The sequence below is a fragment of the Lagenorhynchus albirostris genome, chromosome X (assembly GCF_949774975.1).
Source record: "Lagenorhynchus albirostris chromosome X, mLagAlb1.1, whole genome shotgun sequence".
Taxonomy (NCBI): Eukaryota; Metazoa; Chordata; class Mammalia; order Artiodactyla; family Delphinidae; genus Lagenorhynchus; species Lagenorhynchus albirostris.
In genome coordinates, this window is record NC_083116.1 from 38208130 (window position 1) to 38229405 (window position 21276).

Genomic DNA, 21276 nt, shown 5'->3' on the forward strand with positions numbered 1-21276 from the left:
CAGTTTCTTTGGTCCTTCTTCCCACCTTCTAAAGAGTCCAATTCATCCTAGGGATTTTTTCTCTTGTGGTTGTAAGAAGGCTGCTTGTAGCAATCATTTTACACATATTTATTCACATCCAGTGGGAAGGAGAGAGACAACCGCTCCTTCAAACGTAAATTAAAAATCTTTCATTTCTGTCTTACTGGGGACCCCACTGGTCATTGTCCACCTATGACCTTATTAATAACTAATCTCACAGGATTGTAAACCTCTGATTGGCTTAAGCCTGGATTCCTAAACCAATCACCAGCAAGAAAGAGGGAATTACCATAACTGATTCACACTACTGATAGTAGATAAGATTTCTGGGCCCCAGAAGGAATATGATCATGGCAATCAGCAATGGAAATGTAGTGTGAGGAGCAGACTTTAGTGATTTTAAGCCACTAAGGCTTTTGGGGTTGTTTGTTACTGCAGCATAACCTAACCTATGTGATGTAACAATAGAAAATGTAAGTAAAGTGTTGTAAACTATATTGAGAGGATTGAGAGAAGAGAAGTGCCAGTGGGGGTGTAAGTGAGCTAAATTCTCATCTATGAAAGCAGGGAGTCAGTAGATGACATTTAAAATTAAAATAAACAGTATAAGCAGTCATGTTATTTAGAAATATGGAGGAAACTACCAGGAAAGAAACCAAAACAACCTGCTAAAATAATTGAAAGTTATTACCCAGGGAATAGGCCTGGGGTAGGAAGAGGTGGGGCAGGAAGATTTTTGCTTTCATTATAGACTCTTCTGGATTTTTTAATATTTTAAAATAATGTGCTTGTATTCTTTTAATAATTTTTTAAAGTTTTCCAATTCTTTGACTTTATTTTATGCCAAGTCTAAAACAATGATCATTTCAGGCCCTGGGAACATGGTCATAAAATCCAACTGACGCTTCCTGAAAGGGAAGTTGTGCTTTTCATGACTCATATCTAACGTACCTAATTTATTCCTGAAGAACACTTCACTTTTGACCACCTGATGATCAAACTGGTAATCTGACAACCAGCTTCAAAATTAAGACAAGAACAAGAGACTATTTTTGTTCGCACCATTTAATAACATTTCAGAGAGAAAGATACAGCAAAAGGGTTTCTGCCCAGCAAATAAAGTAATTTAGATTTGTTATGAAATGGGCTATTTGCTGGCCTGGTATTTTTCTTTAATATATTTTTTGAGGGGCTACAGTTGCAGGTTTTTCTCTAGTGGATTCCTCTCCTACCACGGACCTGAGGCTGTTTTCCAAAGCCTCCTCTTCACAAAATTCATCTTTTACCTGGCTCCCAGATTGGCCATGGCCATATTGTCTGCCCTCTCTAAAGCCTAGATCCCAAGCTATGTGGACAATATGGTCATCTAGGTGGGTCGCATTTAGGAATTGCATGGCATTTTTGGCATCAGCTCTGTTATGGTGTTCTACAAAACAGAAACCACGTGCCGTTTTCTTTATTTTATCCAGGCCCATAAAAACATTCTTGACATCACCACATCTACTAAAGAGCTCAAATATTTGCTCTTCGGTTGTATGAAAGGAAAGATTCCCCACATACAGTGTGGAGCCTTCCATCAGTAATTTTTCACGCTCATTGTCGTTGCTACTAAACAGCTGGCCCTGGTACTCGCTCAGCTCCAGGGAGGAGTCGCTGTACAGAATTCTCAGGTCCTTGGACATAGTGCCCGGTGGGTGCTGTGAGGGCAGCAGTTCCCGATCCAGCTTAGCAGCAGTATCACCACCAAAGAAACCCTAAATTGAATTTAACAAAAGTAAAGTTACAAGGAGGGAAACTGAAATACAAACCTGTGTATATTTAAGAGGTTTGTGCCCAGATGCATAGACATCTCAGCTCTTGACCATGAGGATCACATCAAGGCAAACCAAAAATAGAAAGTTCCAAAAGCCCCAGGAACATGGTCATAAAATCCAATTTTGCAAGTCTTCCTGAAAGGGAAGTTACGCTACCTTTGGTTGACTCAGATCTTACATACCTCATCTATTACCAAAGAACACATTTAATAACAGTACGCTCTCGGAAAATACGGTATAAAACAGTAAAATGGATCAAATTTTCATGGAGAATGAGCACGAGTATCATCCTGATCAAGGACTAGGCATCAGATAAAACACATACATAATCAGGGTCAAAGCACAAATACAGTTGTGGCATACTCTTTTATGATTTAAAATAATAAATTTGTGATTCAAGTCTATAATATGGAAATCAATATATTGTGTTGTTAGGTTAGGCAGAATCCCTATGTACTATCAAGTACACAAGAAGCTCTATAAAAATAAGAACTCTCTGGCATCATAAATCTGACCTAAATTAAGATTAGATTTTACTAGCAATAATTCCACTCATCATCTTAGACTTTAATTTAATTATTTGAATATTCCAAGTCTACTTAAAAAACCTTCCCAGATAATTTTAATGAATGCCCTTTTCCCCCTTTACTAAATTTTCCTACGGTAGTAGGAGGCATTAAAAATGATTCAACTGGTTTTAGCTACACTTTTAAAAAATATGCATTAGTTCTCCCCCCTCCACGACTCCTATTTTGCAATGGTTCCCAAATTTTAGTGTGAAAGAAATACCTGCAGAGCTAGACTGAAATGCAGCTTCTTGAAGCCCACCCTTAAGAGAATCTGACTCAGCAGATCTAGAGCAAGATCTGGGAACTGACATTTAACATTTAACCTGCACCCTTCGGTGTTCCAGATGCAAGTAGTCCAAGGACCACACTTCTGAGAAACTCTTCTGAGGAAATGCATTCTCTTAACAAACCTATAATGAGCAATCTTTATTTGCCAGGCACTATGCTAAGTGCTATAAATGCAAAAATGAAAAAGATACAGTGAAAGTATGATTTTCAGAAATTATTGTATCCACAGCACCTAGCATGAACAATGACTTGCACATACAGTAGACATGCAATAAATATGTGTTGAATGATAGAACACATGAATTCAGAATTGACTGATGAAGCCAGACAAGTAAACAAGAAAACATGATATGGTGTGATCAATACTATTTTAGCAAAATACCCGGGGAAAGGGAGAAGGAAACTAACATTTATTGGGCATCTACTTTGCGATGGATATTTCGTGCACTTTCCATTACATCACACAGGAGGAGAAACAGTTACCCAGTTCGGAGGCACCAGAGAAGGTGTCCAGAGGAAGGGCTGCGTGCACTGATTCTCAAATGACAAGGAGGGTGTGTGTGTGTGTGTGTGTGTGTGTGTGTGTGTGTGTGTGTGTTTGGGGGGAGGGTGTAGAAATTTAGGGAAAGAGCCAGATAGAGAAAACATGTGCAAGGGTAGAACACAAAGAAAAATAAAAGCATAGAAGCCGGAAATGGGAGCCTAAATAAAACCAGGTGCTATACAATTCAAAGCAATGAAAATTGGGGGCCCTTCCTACTTAGTAGGAAGACCACTGCCCCAAAATCATCTTCCTGACAGCCTGTCAATGGTGTCTGAAAGTCTGCTGCTACAAACTCATTACTTTGAGTCATTGACAAATTGCCCCGTTAAAAAACAAATATCCCTCCCAGACTTCATTTCCTTTTTTTTTTCCTTTTGTGACCTGGTTACTAGATTGGCAGATCAGAGAATGTGATAGCTATAGTGGATTTCATTTCATCCAGGCATTAGACAAAGTTTCCCATAATTTCATTGCAGACGAGATGGCAGAATATAGGCTGGGTGCTCCAGCTATTTGTTGAAATGAGTCTGTAACTGATTGAACAAACGAATGATTTGGTGTCAGACTAGAAGGGAAGTTCTAGGAGTGAGCCAAAAAGCTCTATTCTTGGCTGTGTCTTGTTCAGCTCATTTATAATTTTGGCTTCCTACAAATAAGAGCTTTTGAAATGGTCAGAGCAGTCCAAAGTTGGAATGGGCTGCCTTGGGGAGCAATGAACACTAGGCACCGAGGAATTCAAGCTAACCTTGGAGAACCCCTTGCCCGGTAGTCGGGCAATGTAGACACCCCTTTTAACCAGTGTAGTGTTATGAAGCAAGTATAAATTTTGAAGTCAAAAGACCTCAGTTCAGGGCTTCCCTGGTGGCGCAGTGGTTGAGAGTCCGCCTGCCAATGCGAGGGACGCAGGTTCGTGCCCCGGTCCGGGAGGATCCCACGTGCCGCGGAGCGGCTGGGCCCGTGAGCCATGGCTGCTGAGCCTGCGCGTCCGGAGCCTGTGCTCCGCAACGGGAGAGGCCACAACAGTGAGAGGCCCACGCACAGCAAGAAAAAAAAAAGACCTCAGTTCAAATCTCAGCTTTACCACTTATTAGCAACGTGACCCTAGGCAAAGTACTTAACCACACTGATTTCAATCTCCTCATCTGTAAACCGGAGATAAAAACACGTACCTTGAAGCAAATGCTGTGACAAGGTCATAGGGGAAAACACCTTGCACAGTGCTTAACACACTGTAGGTGTTCAATAAACAGCAGGTACTAGACAAATTATTCCAATTCTGTGATTTAGTGACCCAGAGTAAGTACATATCAAATCTGCTGATGACACAGAGTTAGGAGGGACTTTGAACAGATCTGGGCAGTCTTGGATGATTGAACCCAAACTGACAAGGTGATGGATAGTACTTAGGGATAAATGTGAAGTAATACTTTTTAGATTCAACACAGGGCAAAAGGACAGAGTGAGGGAGATCTGGAAAGAGCACAGGCTTAAGAGTCCTGTTTTATAATTTTATAATCCCATAGTTCATTCATTTATTCACTCATTTCTTCATTTATTCAATAAACATTCTTGGAGCACTCTAGATTCTAGGGAAATAAGAATGAGACGCATCCTCTACCCTGAAGGAGCTCACAACCTGCGGAGACAGGCAACTTACAAGATAAATTCCAACACAATGTGATTATTCTACTTATAGGAGCACATACTAGGCCCAGAGGTGGCACAGAGAAGGGACAGAAAACTACAGACGAGGAATATGAGGGGGGGACTTTCTAGGGGGACATGATCCCTGAGTCTGTTAAAAAATGATCACATTGTATTTATTTTTTGAATAACCAATTCAGATTTGTGGTACAAGATATACAAAAAGATGGGCAAAGCAAGTCTGCCTTCTGACACTGTGCCCCAGCCACCCCATTCTCTGCAGAGGCAAATCACTGTCACTGGTTTCTTGTGTATCTATCCAGACACACATCAAGTCCAATTCTGAAAGGTGAATAAGGGTTTGGCTGGAAAACAAGGGGTCATTCTAAGCAGAAAGAACAGTGTGTACAAAGGCATGGAGGCATGGTGGGGTGTTCAGTTTGATACCATTTGGGCAAGAAGATAAGGAAAGGATTCTAGAAGATAAGACTAGAAGGGTAGCCAGGGCCAGGTTGTGAAAGACCTTGTAAGGCATGTGGAACAGTTTGGACTCTACCAGTAAGCAGTGGAGAGCCATGTTAGGGCTTGAAGCAGAGGAGTGATGTGATCTGATATGCGTTACAGAAAACTCATTCTAGTACCAATATGGAGAAAAGATTAAAGGGGAGTAGGTCCAGAGTCAGGGAGACCATTTGGGAAGCTATTTTAGTAGTTTAAAAAAAAAGAGATGATGGGGACTCTGGACTAATACAATGTAGTAATATAAAGAAAAGACATACCTGATAGACACTTAGAAGATAGACTTAACAGGTCTTGGTAACTAGTTGAATGAAGAGTCTAGGAAGACTCCCAACATTCAGGCCTGGACTACTGTGGATAAAGTTCTGAGTCACCAAAATGGTAGTTATGGGGTAGGTAGAGCAGGAGGAACAGATTTGAAAAGGAAGATGAATTTGTGACACACAGTTTGGTGTTGAGGTACCTGTGGCACATATGTCCCACATGTTTAGTTGCAATTGAGTATTCAGGCTTGAAGCTTACAAGAGAGGTCTGGGGCCATAGATATAGATTTGGGAGTCAACAGCACAGTCGATAAAACCACGGGGATGGATGAGATGATCTAAGGGAAAGGTGTAGAATGAGAAACATCCTGGGAAACACCAGCACTTAACGGGTGGCAGAAGAAGAGTCCACAAAGAAGCATATAAAGGAGCAACTAGAGAGGTATGAGGAGAATCAGGAGAGGAGCAGCATCACCAAAGCCAAGGAGTAGGCACTTTCAAGAGAGTCATTGCAGCTCTATTTACAATAGCCCAGAGATGGAAACAACCTAAGTGCCCATCATCGGATGAATGGATAAAGAAGATGTGGCACATATATACAATGGAATATTACCCAGCCATAAAAAGAAATGAAATTGAGCTATTTGTAATGAGGTGGATAGACCTAGAGTCTGTCATACAGAGTGAAGTAAGTCAGAAAGAGAAAGACAAATACCATATGCTAACACATATATATGGAATTTAAGGGAAAAAAATGTCATGAAGAACCTAGGGGTAAGACAGGAATAAAGACACAGACCTACTGGAGAACGGACTTGAGGATATGGGGAGGGGGAAGGGTGAGCTGTGACAGGGCGAGAGAGAGTCATGGACATATAGACACTAACAAATGGTAGATAGCTAGTGGGAAGCAGCCGCATAGCACAGAGAGATGGGCTTGGTGCTTTGTGACCGCCTGGAGAGGTGGGATAGGGAGGGTGGGAGGGAAGGAGACGCAAGAGGGAAGAGATATGGGAACATATGTATATGTATAACTGATTCACTTTGTTATAAAGCAGAAACTAACACACCATTGTAAAGCAATTATACCCCAATAAAGATGTTAAAAAAAAAAAAAAAGAGAGGCATGAGGACAGACGTGGAGCAACAATGAGATGTTAAATGCAGGAGAAAGACGTCCAGTAAAACAAAGGTCCAGTAAAACAAAGACTTAAAATTGTTCGTTGGATTTGGCAATCAGGATGTCATTGGTTTCCTTAACAAGAGCAGTTAACAGTGGTGTTCTGGGGTCAGAAAAGCCAGACTGGGGGGTGGAGGGAGGCGGGGCTGGCTTTTGAATGGGAGGTGAGGAAAAGGAGACAATAAGTGTAGACTACTCTTTTGAAAAGCTTCTATGATAGTGGGAGGAAAGAAATAGGGTGAGCACCAGTTAGGGATAGTGTCGAAGGAGAGTTCTGCTTGTTTGTTTCTCTTTGTTTAAAATTGAAGTATAGTTGATTCACAATGTTGTGTTACCGTCTGGTATACAGCAAAGTGATTCTGTGATACTGTGCTATACAGTAGGACCTTGCTGTGTATCTATTTTATATATAGTAGCTTGTACCTGTTAATCCCAAACTCTTAGTTTATCCCTCCCCCCTCCCTTTCCCCTTTGGTAACCATAAGTTTGTTTTCTACGTCTGTGAGTCTATTTCTGCTTTGTAACTGAGTTCATTTGTATCATTTTTTTAGATTCCACATATAAGTGATATCATATGATATTTGTCTTTCTCTGTCTGACTCACTTCACTGAGTATGATAATCTCTAGGTCCATGTTTGTTTCTTTTTTGAATAGGAGAAAGCTGAGCATATCTAAGGGCCAGAGTTGGGGAGACTATAAGTGAGGTACCAAGTTGCTCAGTAAGTGAGAGACCTGGAGGGCTGTAGATAACAGTAAGAAGGGTTGGAAGAGGGTAACTATATCATTTCCTGGCTTCACGGGGTAACAGAGAACAGAGAACTTCTGCCACTGAACCTTTGGAGAAGTTGCTTAGTAGATGTGAAGTATCCGACCCAAAGGAGGTGCTCAATAAATGTGAAGAAGTGACTTCTTTTAAGCCCACACAATAGTAAAATCGCATTAGAAGATCACAAGATGGAACAGTCCTAATGTACTCAGCTCTGGTCAAACCAAACATGGAGCAGTACATCCATTTCTGGGCACCTTATTTTAAAGTGAACACTTACAGACTAGAGTGGATTGATTAGGAATTGGGCATGTTTAGTCTAGCAAAGAGATAGTTAACCTTTAAAGGAGGATATGACTGGCCTCATGATACATTTGAAGGGTTATTTCTGCTCCATATGGTAAAAGTAAGATTAATGGATAGAAGTTACAAGGAGAAGCTTGCAAATCTTTTTCTGCACAGTTTTTCATGTGTCCAATGATGAAATGTGAACTTACCTAGTATATTAAAGTGGAGGCTGGATGAATACATACCTGAAAAGGGAGTTAGAAAGGCTACTGTTAAAGAAGATGGAAAAGCAATGGAGTCGTTGCAGGCCACAGATCATCAAGTTGATTTGTAGACACTGTGAGAGACTATTTCCTACTTCATAAAGTAGAGCTTGGCTAGAATAGAAGGCTCTCCCTGACTCTCGCTAGTGGGGAAGAATGAGTCAGAGCATCTAAAAATAGAAGAAAAACTTGAAGAATGGCTCAAAATGATCACAATCAAAATCCTCAGGGGAGGGAGGAGAGAAGGTGGCAAGATAAAGCAAATAACCTTCCAGGAAACAAATTTTACTGGCTTTCTGGAATTAGCAGGAGAACTCTGCGAAGAACCTTTTCAATGGCTGCCTTAAATTAATGCTTGGTATTATTTCAACTATGCGGAAGAAATAAAGATTTGGACTCTTTAAAAAGCCATGCTGTTTCCTGCTCCAGATGAAGGCAGTAGCTCTGAGAAAGGAAATTAGAAAGAGCTGGGACAGCAGTGTTACATGCCTCACCTTTATAAGACTGTTCCTAGGAAGACAGAGAAAGCTGAGAGCAGCTGTTGAAGCCTGGACCTCATGGCCAGAGATCTGGCTTGTGCCAAGAGAAAGTAATGCTTGATTGAGGCTGCTTAGGCCTCAGAGTGGTAGAAGATGCTCATATGTCTTTAACACGTGTATTTTAAAAAACAGTTGAGCATAAGCTGAAACAGACAGGCAGACCCAAAGCAGAGACGATGGCCTAGGACAGCCCACAGGAGAAAAGAGTGTAATAAGCGACTGTTCAGTATAGAAGCTGACCCCGATTAAATTAGTAACAAGAAATTAATGATGCTTAATGGGTTTTGTTTGTTCGTTTATCATTTGCACTGTACGGCCTTGCAATTCAAAGTGTTGCCCGTGGAGCAACAGAAGCAGCATCGGGTGATTGGAACGCACAGTACAGGTTGAGAAGCACTGCTATACCTGGTTTCTCAGCTGAACTTTCGCCTAGCAAAACTCTCCCTCCCTTCTTCCTTCCTTTTCTCCCTCCCTCTACCTCTCTTGATTTCTCTGATTCTTGTTTACATTGTAAGCTAACAAACAACTCTAATTATGGCTGAGAGCCCTAAAAGTAGTGCTCATGACATGCCCAGATAAGGAAAAGAAAAGAGTAGCCAGGTAACATGCCGTAAAGCATGAGTTTGGGGAGTGGGAAACCACAGACTTGGTTTCCCATTGTACTGTGTGAATAACCTTCATCAAGCTTATAAACCTTTCTGAGCTTCAGTTCCCTCATCTGTAAAATAAAGGTCATTATAGTATTTGCCTCATAGTGCTTTTGTGAGGTTGAAATGAAGAGAAAGTATGTAAACTGTCTAACATAGGGCCTGACACAGAGTAGGTGCTCAGTATATAGTACTCATTATTATTGAAAGCGATCCATTTCAAAGTGAAGTTAGAAATAATAAAGAACTAGTGTAGCCTTCCAAAGTCCCCTTGAGAGCCTCCATGAAAGCCCCATTTTCCTCATCCAATTCAACCTCCTTGATTCCAGCGCCAGCCAGCAGAGTCAGGCTAAAGCATTTCTTACTCCCTTGGACTATCTTCTTGTTTTTGCTGAATTACTAAGATTTTCTACTTTTTCATCGCAAATGGCCCACTGTTCTAGTACATTAAAGCTAAAAAATATCTTTTGTGGGCTGGCCTGGAAATGTAACTACCATTTATTAACAATTTTTTTCTCCTATGGAAAAACGCACGTCACCTTCCAAACGATTGACTTCAGAGTGAACTTTGAGATCTCAGCCTATGTACATGTTGGAGGCTGCCTGTATGTCAACATATGGAATGGTGACAAAGGGCTAGATAAACCGACTCCAGAATTCTAGAGGTGGCTGAACGGTAAATGAGAAAGCTCCAAGGAGCGGGAAGTAGGGTAAATAGATCAATCTGAGGGCACAGTATCAAGGTTTAGAAAGCTAATACAGGAAGGGAGATACACCTCAGGAAGGATATTAAAAACAGCAGCAAGAACAACACGAACCATTTTTCTACTATATTAGGTCAGGTGCCCCTAATCAGTAGCTTCGGATCTACAAACAATATAGAGGCCTTACAAGTTATCTCTGCGAGATGGTTACCCTCCTCCTGCATTGCTCTCTATAATTGGCCTTGATTCTCAGTTCAGAGAAGAAGACAGAAAACAGCATCCCCAACCTCCATCCTTCTCAACCCACACCCTGACAACCACCCCCCAGGTTTACTTGGCTTCCTTCTGCCCTTACCTCCTTCTTTCAAGAGGAGATCCAAGCTTCAGGAAAGTACAACACAGTTTTTCCTTACAAAGAGGGAGAAGACTACTGTTTTGGGTAAAATGAGATGACTGGTGAAAACAGGATTCCCAGGATGGAGAGAGGTGGAAAGCTAATAACAAAGGACCATGGAAAAAACAAAGGACTTTTGTGCCTTCTCACTGAAGTCCTTAGCAAGAAAATTGATTATATCCAGGGGAACTCTGGGTTAATAGGGCAGCAAGCTAGCAAAGTCTGATACCCATCATTTACGAATGCCCATTACGATATCCATGAAGCTCTGCGAGAACACTAAGAGTTTTGCACTAGCTAGGGAAACTGGGGGAAAACTGATCATCAACTGCTAGTGGGGAAGGAAGAGCTGGCTCTTGTGGGGAGACTGGGTTGGACTGAGGACCATACTTGTGGCCTATGTACACTCTACCAGACAGTGAAAGTGCCCAAGAAAGAGGGGGAAAGCTTTTGATTCACTTCTACCAGCTGTTTTCAGGGGCTGTACTGATCAGAAAACCAGAGACTACCCCTTTACTACACAAAAATATCTTCCAAGGCAACCAGAGTTCTGATCCATTTCTTCTACCATCAGCTCCTCTATTTTCTATACACTTTTGGATATTACAACATGAACACACCACATGACTGGTGATGGTGGTAGTGGTGGCTGGGCCAGTGCTTGTTATAAGGGAAATCTCAAATATAAGCATGCTTGGAGACACTATATATGAAGTAATGTAACAGGACAAACTGCAGAGTCATACAACACAGAAGATCAGAGATAGACGATTCCATGTCAGTCCAGTAAAACCTAAAAATAATAAAACCACCACCACCAACACTATCCACTGCCACCTTTTCCTGTGCACTTATTATGTACCAGGTACTATCTTAAGTACTTTACATGCATCATCTCATTTATGCCTCAGTGCAAACACAGGTTGTCTTTCAAGTTTGTTTGAAAGGGTCAGGTAAAATAATATATAACATTTATTGAGCTCTCACTATGTGCTAGGCACTAAGTATTGTATATCTAGTATCTCAACTCGGCACTAGAAAATGGGCTCAGCCTTCCCAGTTCATCCTTCAAGGATCAGTTCAGGCATCACCTCTTGGTCAATCAAAAAATATTTATGGAGCATCTACCATGTCCAAGCACTGTGCTAAGAAAAATCTGTGGCTGGGAACCCAACCCTGGCCGTCTATAAGAATCACCTGGGGACCTTTTAAAATTATAGATCCCTGGTCCACACCCCAGACCTACTGAATCTGAATCCTTATAACTGGGATCTGCTGTGGGTGATATTATGTTCCTCCTCAAAATCCATATGTTGAAATCCTAATCCCCCCTATACCTCAGAATGTGACTATATTTGGAGATGGGATCTTTAAAGAGGTAATTAAGTTAAAACAAGGTCATTATGGTGAGCCCTAATTCAATATGACTGGTATCCTTATAAAAGGAGGATGTTTGGATATAGACATGTACAGAGGGATGACCACGTGAAGACCAGGGGAGAAGATAACCATCTACAAGGCAAAGAGAGAGGCCTCGGAAGAACCCTGCCAACACCTTGATTTCAGACTTCTAGTTTCCAGAACTGTGAGAAAATAAATCTCTGTCGTTCTCTTCCACTTGCCAGCTGTGTAACCTTGGAAAATTAATTCCATCTCTTGGAGAGCTGTAAAACAAGGCTACCTCATAGGCTTGCTAGGAGCAATAAATGGAAAATGGTTGTAAAGCCCTTAGCACCGTGCCTTGCATATAGTAAAGGCTCATTCATGTTAGCTGTTGTTATTAATATTATAAGGTGCTTGGTCTAGAACAGGAACTCTTAAAAAATCAGGGGATAAATGAACTTCAAGGGAAAAATATTACATCTGTATTTTCACCAACCTCTAACTGAAATTTAGATTTCCTTCCATTATAAATGCAGAGAATAGATCGCAGTAGTATTAGCAGTACCTGTGACTTTGTCATCAGTAGAAATCACAGTTTTATGTCACATTACTATTATTACAGATGTCTTTAAATATTGTTACACTCATCATTACTTTGAAGTTACCGTGGTTATCAGAGCTGCATCCATATCTTGCTACTTACATTAATAACAAGCACTTACATAACTATATGACAGTTTTCCATTTTTAGTATTTTTATAAGTACATTTCAATATAATTTACTTCCTTTGTAATCCTACGTATTGTGTTCTGTGTATCTAAAAACATTGTTCTGAGAAGACATCCATGGGCTTTATTATATTGTCAAAGGGATCCTTGGCACAAAAAAGGTTAAGAAGCCCTGATCTACAATGGAACAAGATAGAAAGCCCAGAGATAAACCCACGCACCTATGGTCAACTAATCTATGACAAAGGAGGCAAAGATATACAATGGAGAAAAGACAGGCTCTTCAATAAGTGGTGCTGGGAAAACTGGACAGCTACACGTAAAAGAATGAAATTAGAACACTCCCTAACACCATACACAAAAATAAACTCAAAATGGATTAGAGACCTAAATGTAAGACCGGACACTATAAAACTCTTAGAGGAAAACATAGGAAGAACACTCTTTGACATAAATCACAGCAAGATCCACCTCCTAGAGTAATGGAAATAAAAACAAAAATAAACAAATGGGGCCTAATGAAACTTCAAAGGTTTTGCACAGCAAAGGAAACCATAAACAAGATGAAAAGACAACCCTCAGAATGGGAGAAAATATTTGCAAACGAATCAACGGACAAAGGATTAGTCTCCAAAATATATAAAGAGCTCATGCAGCTCAATATTAAAGAAACAAACAACCCAATCCAAAAATGGGCAGAAGACCTAAATAGACATTTCTCCAAAGAAGACATACAGATGGCCAAGAAGCACATGAAAAGCTGCTCAACATCGCTAATTAGTAGAGAAACACAAATCAAAACTACAATGAGGTATCACCTCACACCAGTCAGAATGTGCATCATCAGAAAATCTACAAACAACAAATGCTGGAGAGGGTGTGGAGAAAAGGGAACCCTCTCGCACTGTTGATGGGAATGTAAATTGATACAGCCACTGTGGAGAACAGTATGGAGGTTCCTTAAAAAACTAAAAATAGAATTACCATATGATCCAGCAATCCCACTACTGGGCATATACCTAGAGTAAACCATAATTCAAAGAGACACGTGCACCCCAATGTTCATTGCAGCACTGTTTACAATAGCCAGGTCATGGAAGCAACCTAAATGCCCATCGACAGACGAATGGATAAAGAAGATGTGGTACATATATACAATGGAATATTACTCAGCCATAAAAAGGAACGAAACTGAGTCATTTGTTGAGACGTGGATGGATCCAGAGACTGTCATACAAAGTGAAGTAGGTCAGAAAGAGAAAAACAAATATCGTATATTAACGCAGGTATGTGGAACCTAGAAAAATGGTACAGATGAACCAGTTTGCAGGGCAGAGGTTGAGACACAGATGTAGAGAACCAACGTATGGACACCAAAGGGGGAAAACCACGGTGGGGTGGGGATGGTGGTGTGCTGAATTGGACGATTAGGATTGACATGTATACACTGATGTGTATAAAATTGATGACTAATAAGAACCTGCAGTATAAAAAAACAAACAAACAAAAAAACCAACTAATACTAAACTTTCTTTGGGTTATTTGTATGGAAATATGTTAATATAAATGTTTCAGACATTACATGAAATTTCTAAAAATCTTATATGTTCTGGTATAATGTTATAAGTCATAATTATAGTTATTACTTTAAAATGTATATCTCAGAAATAACTAAATTTCCTTGTCAATTGCATTATTATGAACTTTCATCAAATCTTTAACCGTGGTCATTTTTAAGTCTTTTGTCATTTACAGACAGTTCTGGGTGTACTCTGTTGCCTTTGCAAAGATGTTCCTATAAAAGGGTTTCATCTTCAAGGAATTCATGGAAAAGACTCTGACAAGTACAGGTTTCTGGTAACTGACTATACCGCTGAACTGAATGAATAAGCATTTTCAGAACTCTAATGGAAAACTGATGAATTCATAAAAGTGCTAACAAAGATTAAGATGAAAAAAAATTAATTACATGGGACTGAGTGAACTGATGAGGATGATTATAATTTTTGTGACTTTCTGTTTGAATTAAAAAAAAATCCCACAAGGACTCAGAGGCAAAAAATATACAAATCAATTTTCACTGCAAAGTAAAGGAGCGGTTACAGTGGAGGATTACTGGACTGAATGTCAATATTATGACGTAGTATGAGTGTGTTTCGTGTTTGGTAATTGCAATCATTGTTGCTTTTGTTGTGGTCATCCATTGACAATGCTTGGTGTCAGTTTATCTATTGTAAAAATAAAACACAGTGTGTGTGTGTGTGTGTGTGTGTGAGAAAAAAGAACTTAAAAAAAAAGAGTTGTGTAAATGATGCTGGCAGGTAGAAAATAATAAAGCTGATATGAACATGCAAAATAAAAGAATATATTATGTAGCCATTTAAAATTATAATTATGAACTGTATAAAACTATATAAAACTGTTTATATTAAGTGAAAAACTGTGTACCAAATTAGATCTTTGTTCTAACCATGATTATGCAAAATACGTGTATAAATGCATAGAGACAAATAGGAAAAAACTCAACACAATTTTATAGAAGGTGAAATAATTGTTAATTTATTTCCTCTTATTTTATGTATATTATACTTACATATTATATACGTATATTGTATATTATGTTTATATTTATTCTTTGTGCTTCCAAAGAAATTTTAAATGAAAAAAAATTACATTAAAAAATAGTAAGTCCAAAAAAAAAATCTTGACAGAAACATATTTTGAATGTGTACTGCTTACCATTTCATAATGTTTTTTCTTAAAAAAAACTGATTCTTTCAGAGATTGCATGCATGATACTGAGATCATTTGTTTTTTTGTCTGTATAATTGGTTCTTCCCAATGTAAATTGATTTAATCCTTCACGGGACAATTCTTAAATGGTTTAACTATAAGTCCAGATCAACTAAATAAAGATATAACCTTATCTTCTAATCATCAAAAAAAAATAGAAGCCCTGATCTAGAAGGTTTTAAACCCTTACCAACTATAGCAGTCTACAAATCTGTGAACAATTGTGAAAGTTTCAGGAAAGATACTCTGCTTTCTCCCATTAAGAAAGTTTAACAAAATTAAATATTGATGGTAGGGAAATGGACTTATCTAAAAACTACTGTATGCCTTGACTTGAACTTAATTAGACTGTAAGTGCTTAGACGGCAGCTTCCTATTCTCTAGATATTCTATATAACCTCTCAGTGCCTTGGTTTCTTCATCTTTTAAGTGGAGATGATGATAGTATCTCACAGGGTTGTTGTGATAATTAAATTGGATAATGCCATGTAAAGCACTTGGCACAGTACCTGGCCCATGGTAGTAATAAAAAATTCAGCTATTATAATATTTTTAAAATATTTATTTATTTATTTTTGGCTGCACTGGGTCTTCGTTGCTGTGCACTGGCTTTCTCTAGTTTCGTTGCAGTGCGTGGGCCTCTTATTGTGGTGGCTTCTCCTGTTGTGGAGCACCGGCTCTAGGTGCGCAGACTTCAGTAGTTGTGGCACATGGGCTCATTAGCCGTGGCTTGCGGGCTCAAAAGCGCAGGCTCAGTAGCTGTGGCGCACGGGCCCAGTTGCTCTGTGGCATGTGGGATCTTCCCGGACCAGGGATCAAACCCGTGTCCCCTGCACTGACAGGCGGATTCTTAACCACTGCACCACCAGGGAAGTCCATCAGCTACTATAATATTAATTATTATACGAGACTTATCAATTTCCTTCCTGGCTCTCCACAGTACAAACAAAAGTCTTTAAATATATTGGTCAGGGCAGAAGACCTGTAGAGACATTTTTCCAAAGAGGAAATGGAAATGGCCAACAGGTACATGAAAAGATGTTAAACATCGCTAATCATCAGGGAAATGCAAATCAAAACTATGATGAGACATCACCTCACACCTGTCAGAATGGCTGTCAACAAAAAGAACACAAATTACCAATGTTGACGAGGATGTGGAGAAAAGGAAACCCTTGTACACTGTTCGTGGGAATGTAAATTGGCGCAGTCGCTGTGGAGAACAGTATGGAGGTTTCTCAAAAAACTAAAAATAGATACCGTATGATTCAGCAATTTCACTCCTGGGTATACATCTGAAAAAAACAAAAACACTAATTCGAAAAGATACATGCACCCCAATGTTCATAGCAGCATTATTTACAATTGCCAAGATATGGAAGCAAACTAAATCTCCAACAACAGATGAATGCATAAAGAAGATGTGGTATATATACACACATATGTATGTGTGTATATATATGTATACACACATGCGCACACACACACAATGGAATACTACTCAGCCATTAAAAAGAACGAAATTTTGCTATTTGCAGCAACATGGTTGAACTTGGAGGGCATTACGCTAAGTGAAATAAGTCAGACAAAGAAAGACAAACACTGTTTGATATCACTTATTTGTGGAATCTAAAAAATATGACAAACTAGTGAATATAACAGAAAAGAAGCAGACTCACAGATATAGAGAACAAACTAGTGGTTACCAGTGAGGGGAAGGGGCAATATAGGGGTGGGGGGTGTGAAGTACAAACTACTAGGTGTAAGATAGGCTCAAGGATGTACTGTACAACACAGGGAATATAGCAATATTTTGTAATAACTGTAAATGGAAAGTAACTTTTTAAATTGTATAAAATTTTTGAAAAATTAAAAAAAGAAGATTGTGGTTATATATATATTTGTTAATAAATCATTGATTGCACTTTTTTGCAGTATGCAATCTTCTTAAAACAGATGTTATACTTTGTAAATGTATAATAAACCATCACTAAAAAGTCACCTAATGGTAAAAGGCATAAGCTTTGAAGTTGGAAAGGGGTAGGTTCAAATTCAAATGCCACCACTTACTACTTATGTGACATGAGAGCTTCTTTAACTTTCCCAAGCCCAGCTCATCACTGGAATCATAGTACCTACTTCATAGGATTGTTGTGGGGATTAAATGAGATGATATATGTAAAGTGCCCAGCACATAGCATGACCTCAATAAGTAATATCTATTCCTTTTCTTAATAATTGTTAAATGTATGGCAAACTTGTGAAGCAGGAGGATTTCCTTAATGCTTCACACAAGGTCCCCTGAGACCTGGTCCTGAAATCCCTTTCTAGCCTTGACTCTCATTGTTGCATCTCTCACATCTTACTTTCCAGTAACACCGACTTCCTTTGTAATCCACACGCAGCCCCCAACATACACCCTGCTGTCACCTCCAGGCCTCTGTTCTCTCCTCTTTCCATGTAGATTGCCCTTCTCTCCTTCCAGAGCTGACCCCTCCTTCACAGTCCCACAGCAGTGCTCCCCACACACACACCAGGCCTCCATCGTCACTTCCCGTTTGTGCTGTATTTGTCTGTTTACGTATCTGTTTTGCCAACTAGACCATGAGTTCTTTGGGGGCTTGGCCTGTGTCTTATCTAACTCTGAAACCTCACTAACCCCATACTTGGCACAGGGCAAGTGGAGAGTATGTGACTGTTGATGACTCCATCTGAGAAGAAGGTGTCCCTTTTCTCCCCTTTCTACTCCACCCAGAAAGCCATCAGCTCTGTCTGCAAGTGGGGGCCCCTTCTGCTTGTTGGGTTTATGTAAGAACGTTTTGCTACTTGGAGTCTCTCCATCCAACACAATATATGTGAGCAAAGCAAGGCTTCACAGAGAGGAGGCTGCCCAGTCAGCCTTCCCGGGGAGTTATGCTATATGTCAGTACAAGCTGGACTTGTATGCAAACACACAACAGCTTTCTGAACTCTATATCTGAACTATCTAGATTTTCCTCTTTCTAAGTTATATTTGCTCTTGATCAGCCTGGATATAGTATGCAAAGCTGTACTGAATTATTAACAATACTGCTTGCGAGCAAAGACTACAACAAGAGAAATGTCAAGGGGACAAAATCTGGAGTTTAATGGTGCCAAATGCCAAGAAGGAAATACTTCCACCAGGGCCTCGTCCCAAGGTTATGCACAAAGATAAGAGGACTCAGGCAAGTGTAGAAGCAAAAGGTCCCAGCAAGTCTCAAAACACAACTTAAATAAACATTTATGGAGCTAATATATTTTGTTATAATGTTTAACATAAAATAATTATAAACAAGAGGGAAAATCATAAACACTGTAATTAAAAAACAATTTAGTAGGCTATAAGTCCACACAATGCATATGAAATTTCATATTCTACTACCTCCTCTGGCTTTTACCCAAGAACATTAAAAAAAAAAAAGACAGCGAAGAAGAAGAAAAGGGGAAATTAACGCATCTAAAGGATTGGGTTTTGAGAGAACAAACAATCTTCAGTAGTCTGTGAGAACACAGCATACTTTCAGCTTTGATGGACTGGTCAGTGACCTCCCAATGCCTCTTTCACGTCTTATCTTGGGATCCTGTCAGGAAGCAGGGGTACAGCTTGATTTTGGTTTTCTGGGCCCTACAGCAGAGAGAGTATGGCCCTCCTTCCATTTCCGGAAGTTGCTGGGCCCCATATAAGACCCAAGAGCCTTGGAAACAGGAGTTTGTTGGCTGCCCTTTGCTCCTAATCATGGGGGTGATCCTCGTGGCATACAGAGGGAATGTCAAATCTATGAAAGCCCAATCTACAGGGACTCAGGCAAGTGGAGCGCCACTAGAAGAGGGTGGCTCTGACCCAACTGGTGTCAGTCTGGCCATGAAGCCCTCTTAGTGTACAGGAACCACCTCCTCTTTCCTCCGGCTCTCAGGACCAGTGCAGTGTGAATTCCACTAGCAGGCAAGTGGAATTCCACTAGTGGAATTCAGTGTCTCTGCAAGACCTGACTCAGGCAGGAAACGTTCAAAGTCTTGAACACTAGATGGCAGTATATACTACTCTATTGCAAGGGCCATGGGCTTGTGAAAGAAGGGGGGTGGGGAGTGCTGACTGAAACTGAAATCCATTTGAGTTTTGAGTGAAAACTGAACATCATGAATATTTTAAATATTTTTCAGGAACCAATAGTTATTGAATCCTATGCATTCAAAGTATTCCAGGTCTCCAAGTTCTGAGACACCCCAGAACCCTACCACTTACCCACCCAGCGCATCCCTACATCTCACAAAGGTGGGGTTTGACCCAGGGCATCAGCCTGCCGTGCTCCCCACAAGTCTGCCCTTTCACTTCAGCTCAGCTCCAAAGGCACCTTCTCCTCAGGGTCAAGAACCCTCAGGTCAAAGTTTCATGAGATGCCCCCTCCCCACCCCAGTGCCCATGAACATCCAATCTCTGCACCTCTTTTTTTTTTTTTTTTAGTTATTCAGTTACATTGTTATAATAAAGCTGCACCAGTTGTTAAAATATTGAGATACATCCATAACGTTTGGTGAATAGCTGCTGCCTGGAGCCACCTACCTCCTCCCCTCCCCCGCCTCTCCCACCAACCTCTGCAAAGCTCCCAGCTACCGTGGCCATCCTGGCTTCTACCCCTGCCCTCCACCTTCCCTCTTAAGAGACCTCCATGCAACTGAAGCATTAATTGACTGTTAGCTGCCACAGGGGCCACCAGGACATTGCTGGAGCATTATGGCCTGTTCTTGTTCTAATTGGTGATATTTTGAAAAGAGGAAGTTCAAGGGAAAACTGCCCATGGTCAGCTAGCCAAAGGTGGAGGTGGGATCTACCCAAGACAGGCTAACCGCTATGCTATTCTTCCTCTACTTTCTAGAATTTTTTGATCTTTTCTCTGTAGTCTTATATAACTTAATTTTAGTAAAAGTTCTCTGAGTAACTGAAAAGAAAGTATATTCTCTCTGTTATCAAAATTTAGAGTTTGATATAGGGCTATTAGATTGATGTTTTTCAATCACATTATTCAAACATTATTAAAATTAACTTTAAAAATATGGCTATACGAAAATTAAAATTTATATATGTGATTTTCATATTTCTATTGGACACAATTGCCCTATAATCTTTTTTAAAATTTTTTATACAGCAGGTTCTTATTAGTTATCCATTTTATACATATTAGTGTATATATGTCAATCCCAATCTACCAATTTATCCCCCCCCCCCCAACACCTCCCTGCTACTTTCCTCCCTTGGTGTCCATACGTTTGTTCTCTGCATCTGTGACTCTATTTCGGCACTGCAAACCGGTTCATCTGTAGCATTTTTCTAGGTTCCACATATATGCGTTAATATACGATATTTGCTTTTCTCTCTCTGACTTACTTCACTCTGTATGACAGTCTCTAGATCCATCCACATCTCTACAAATGACGCAATTGTGTTTTTTATGGCTGAGTAATATTCCATTGTATATATGTGCCACATCTTGTTTATCTCTTCATCTGTCGATGGACATTTAGGTTGCTTCCATGTCCTGGCTATTGTAAATACAGCTGCAATGAACATTGTGGTACATGACTCTTTTTGAATTATGGTTTTCTCAAGGTATATGCCCAGTAGTGGGATTGCTGGGTCATAAGGTAGTTCTATTTTTAGTTTCTTAAGGAACCTCCATACCATAGTGGTATGTATCAATTTATTGGTATGTATCACTTTTTCCATAGTGGCTGTATCAATTTACATGCCCACCTTGAAAGGGTAAGGACAGAGATCACCTAAGGTGGCAGGTGGGGATTGGAAAAGGGAGGGGAGAGGAAATTTGGAAAAATCGGGGAAACTAAGTGAAGAGGGGAGGATGGGACAAAACTAGGGAGAAAGAGGAGGTGCAGAGGTGAGGGAAGCGAGG

General features: G+C 40.0%; 1 protein-coding gene across 1 annotated transcript; it reads right to left on the minus strand.

The window, feature by feature from the left end:
• Positions 1-1171: 1171 nt before the first annotated feature.
• NCBP2L (nuclear cap binding protein subunit 2 like) lies at positions 1172-20854 on the minus strand. The gene is made up of 2 exons (XM_060138187.1): positions 20754-20854; positions 1172-1775 (listed from the first exon to the last, which is right to left on the minus strand). Exons 1-2 carry the CDS (start codon positions 20835-20837, stop codon positions 1194-1196), a joined length of 666 nt encoding a protein of 221 aa, XP_059994170.1. The 5' UTR covers positions 20838-20854; the 3' UTR covers positions 1172-1193.
• Between the last annotated feature and the right edge of the window lie 422 nt (positions 20855-21276).

Bases quoted from the DNA above. Each gene is read 5' to 3' on its own strand.
- NCBP2L (XM_060138187.1), bottom strand. From the start codon at position 20,837: ATGGAATATTACTCAGCCATAAAAAACACAATTGCGTCATTTGTAGAG. The intron at 1,776-20,753 runs GTAAGTCAGAGA...AATTCAATTTAG, and splicing joins AGACTGTCATACAGAGTGAA to GGTTTCTTTGGTGGTGATAC.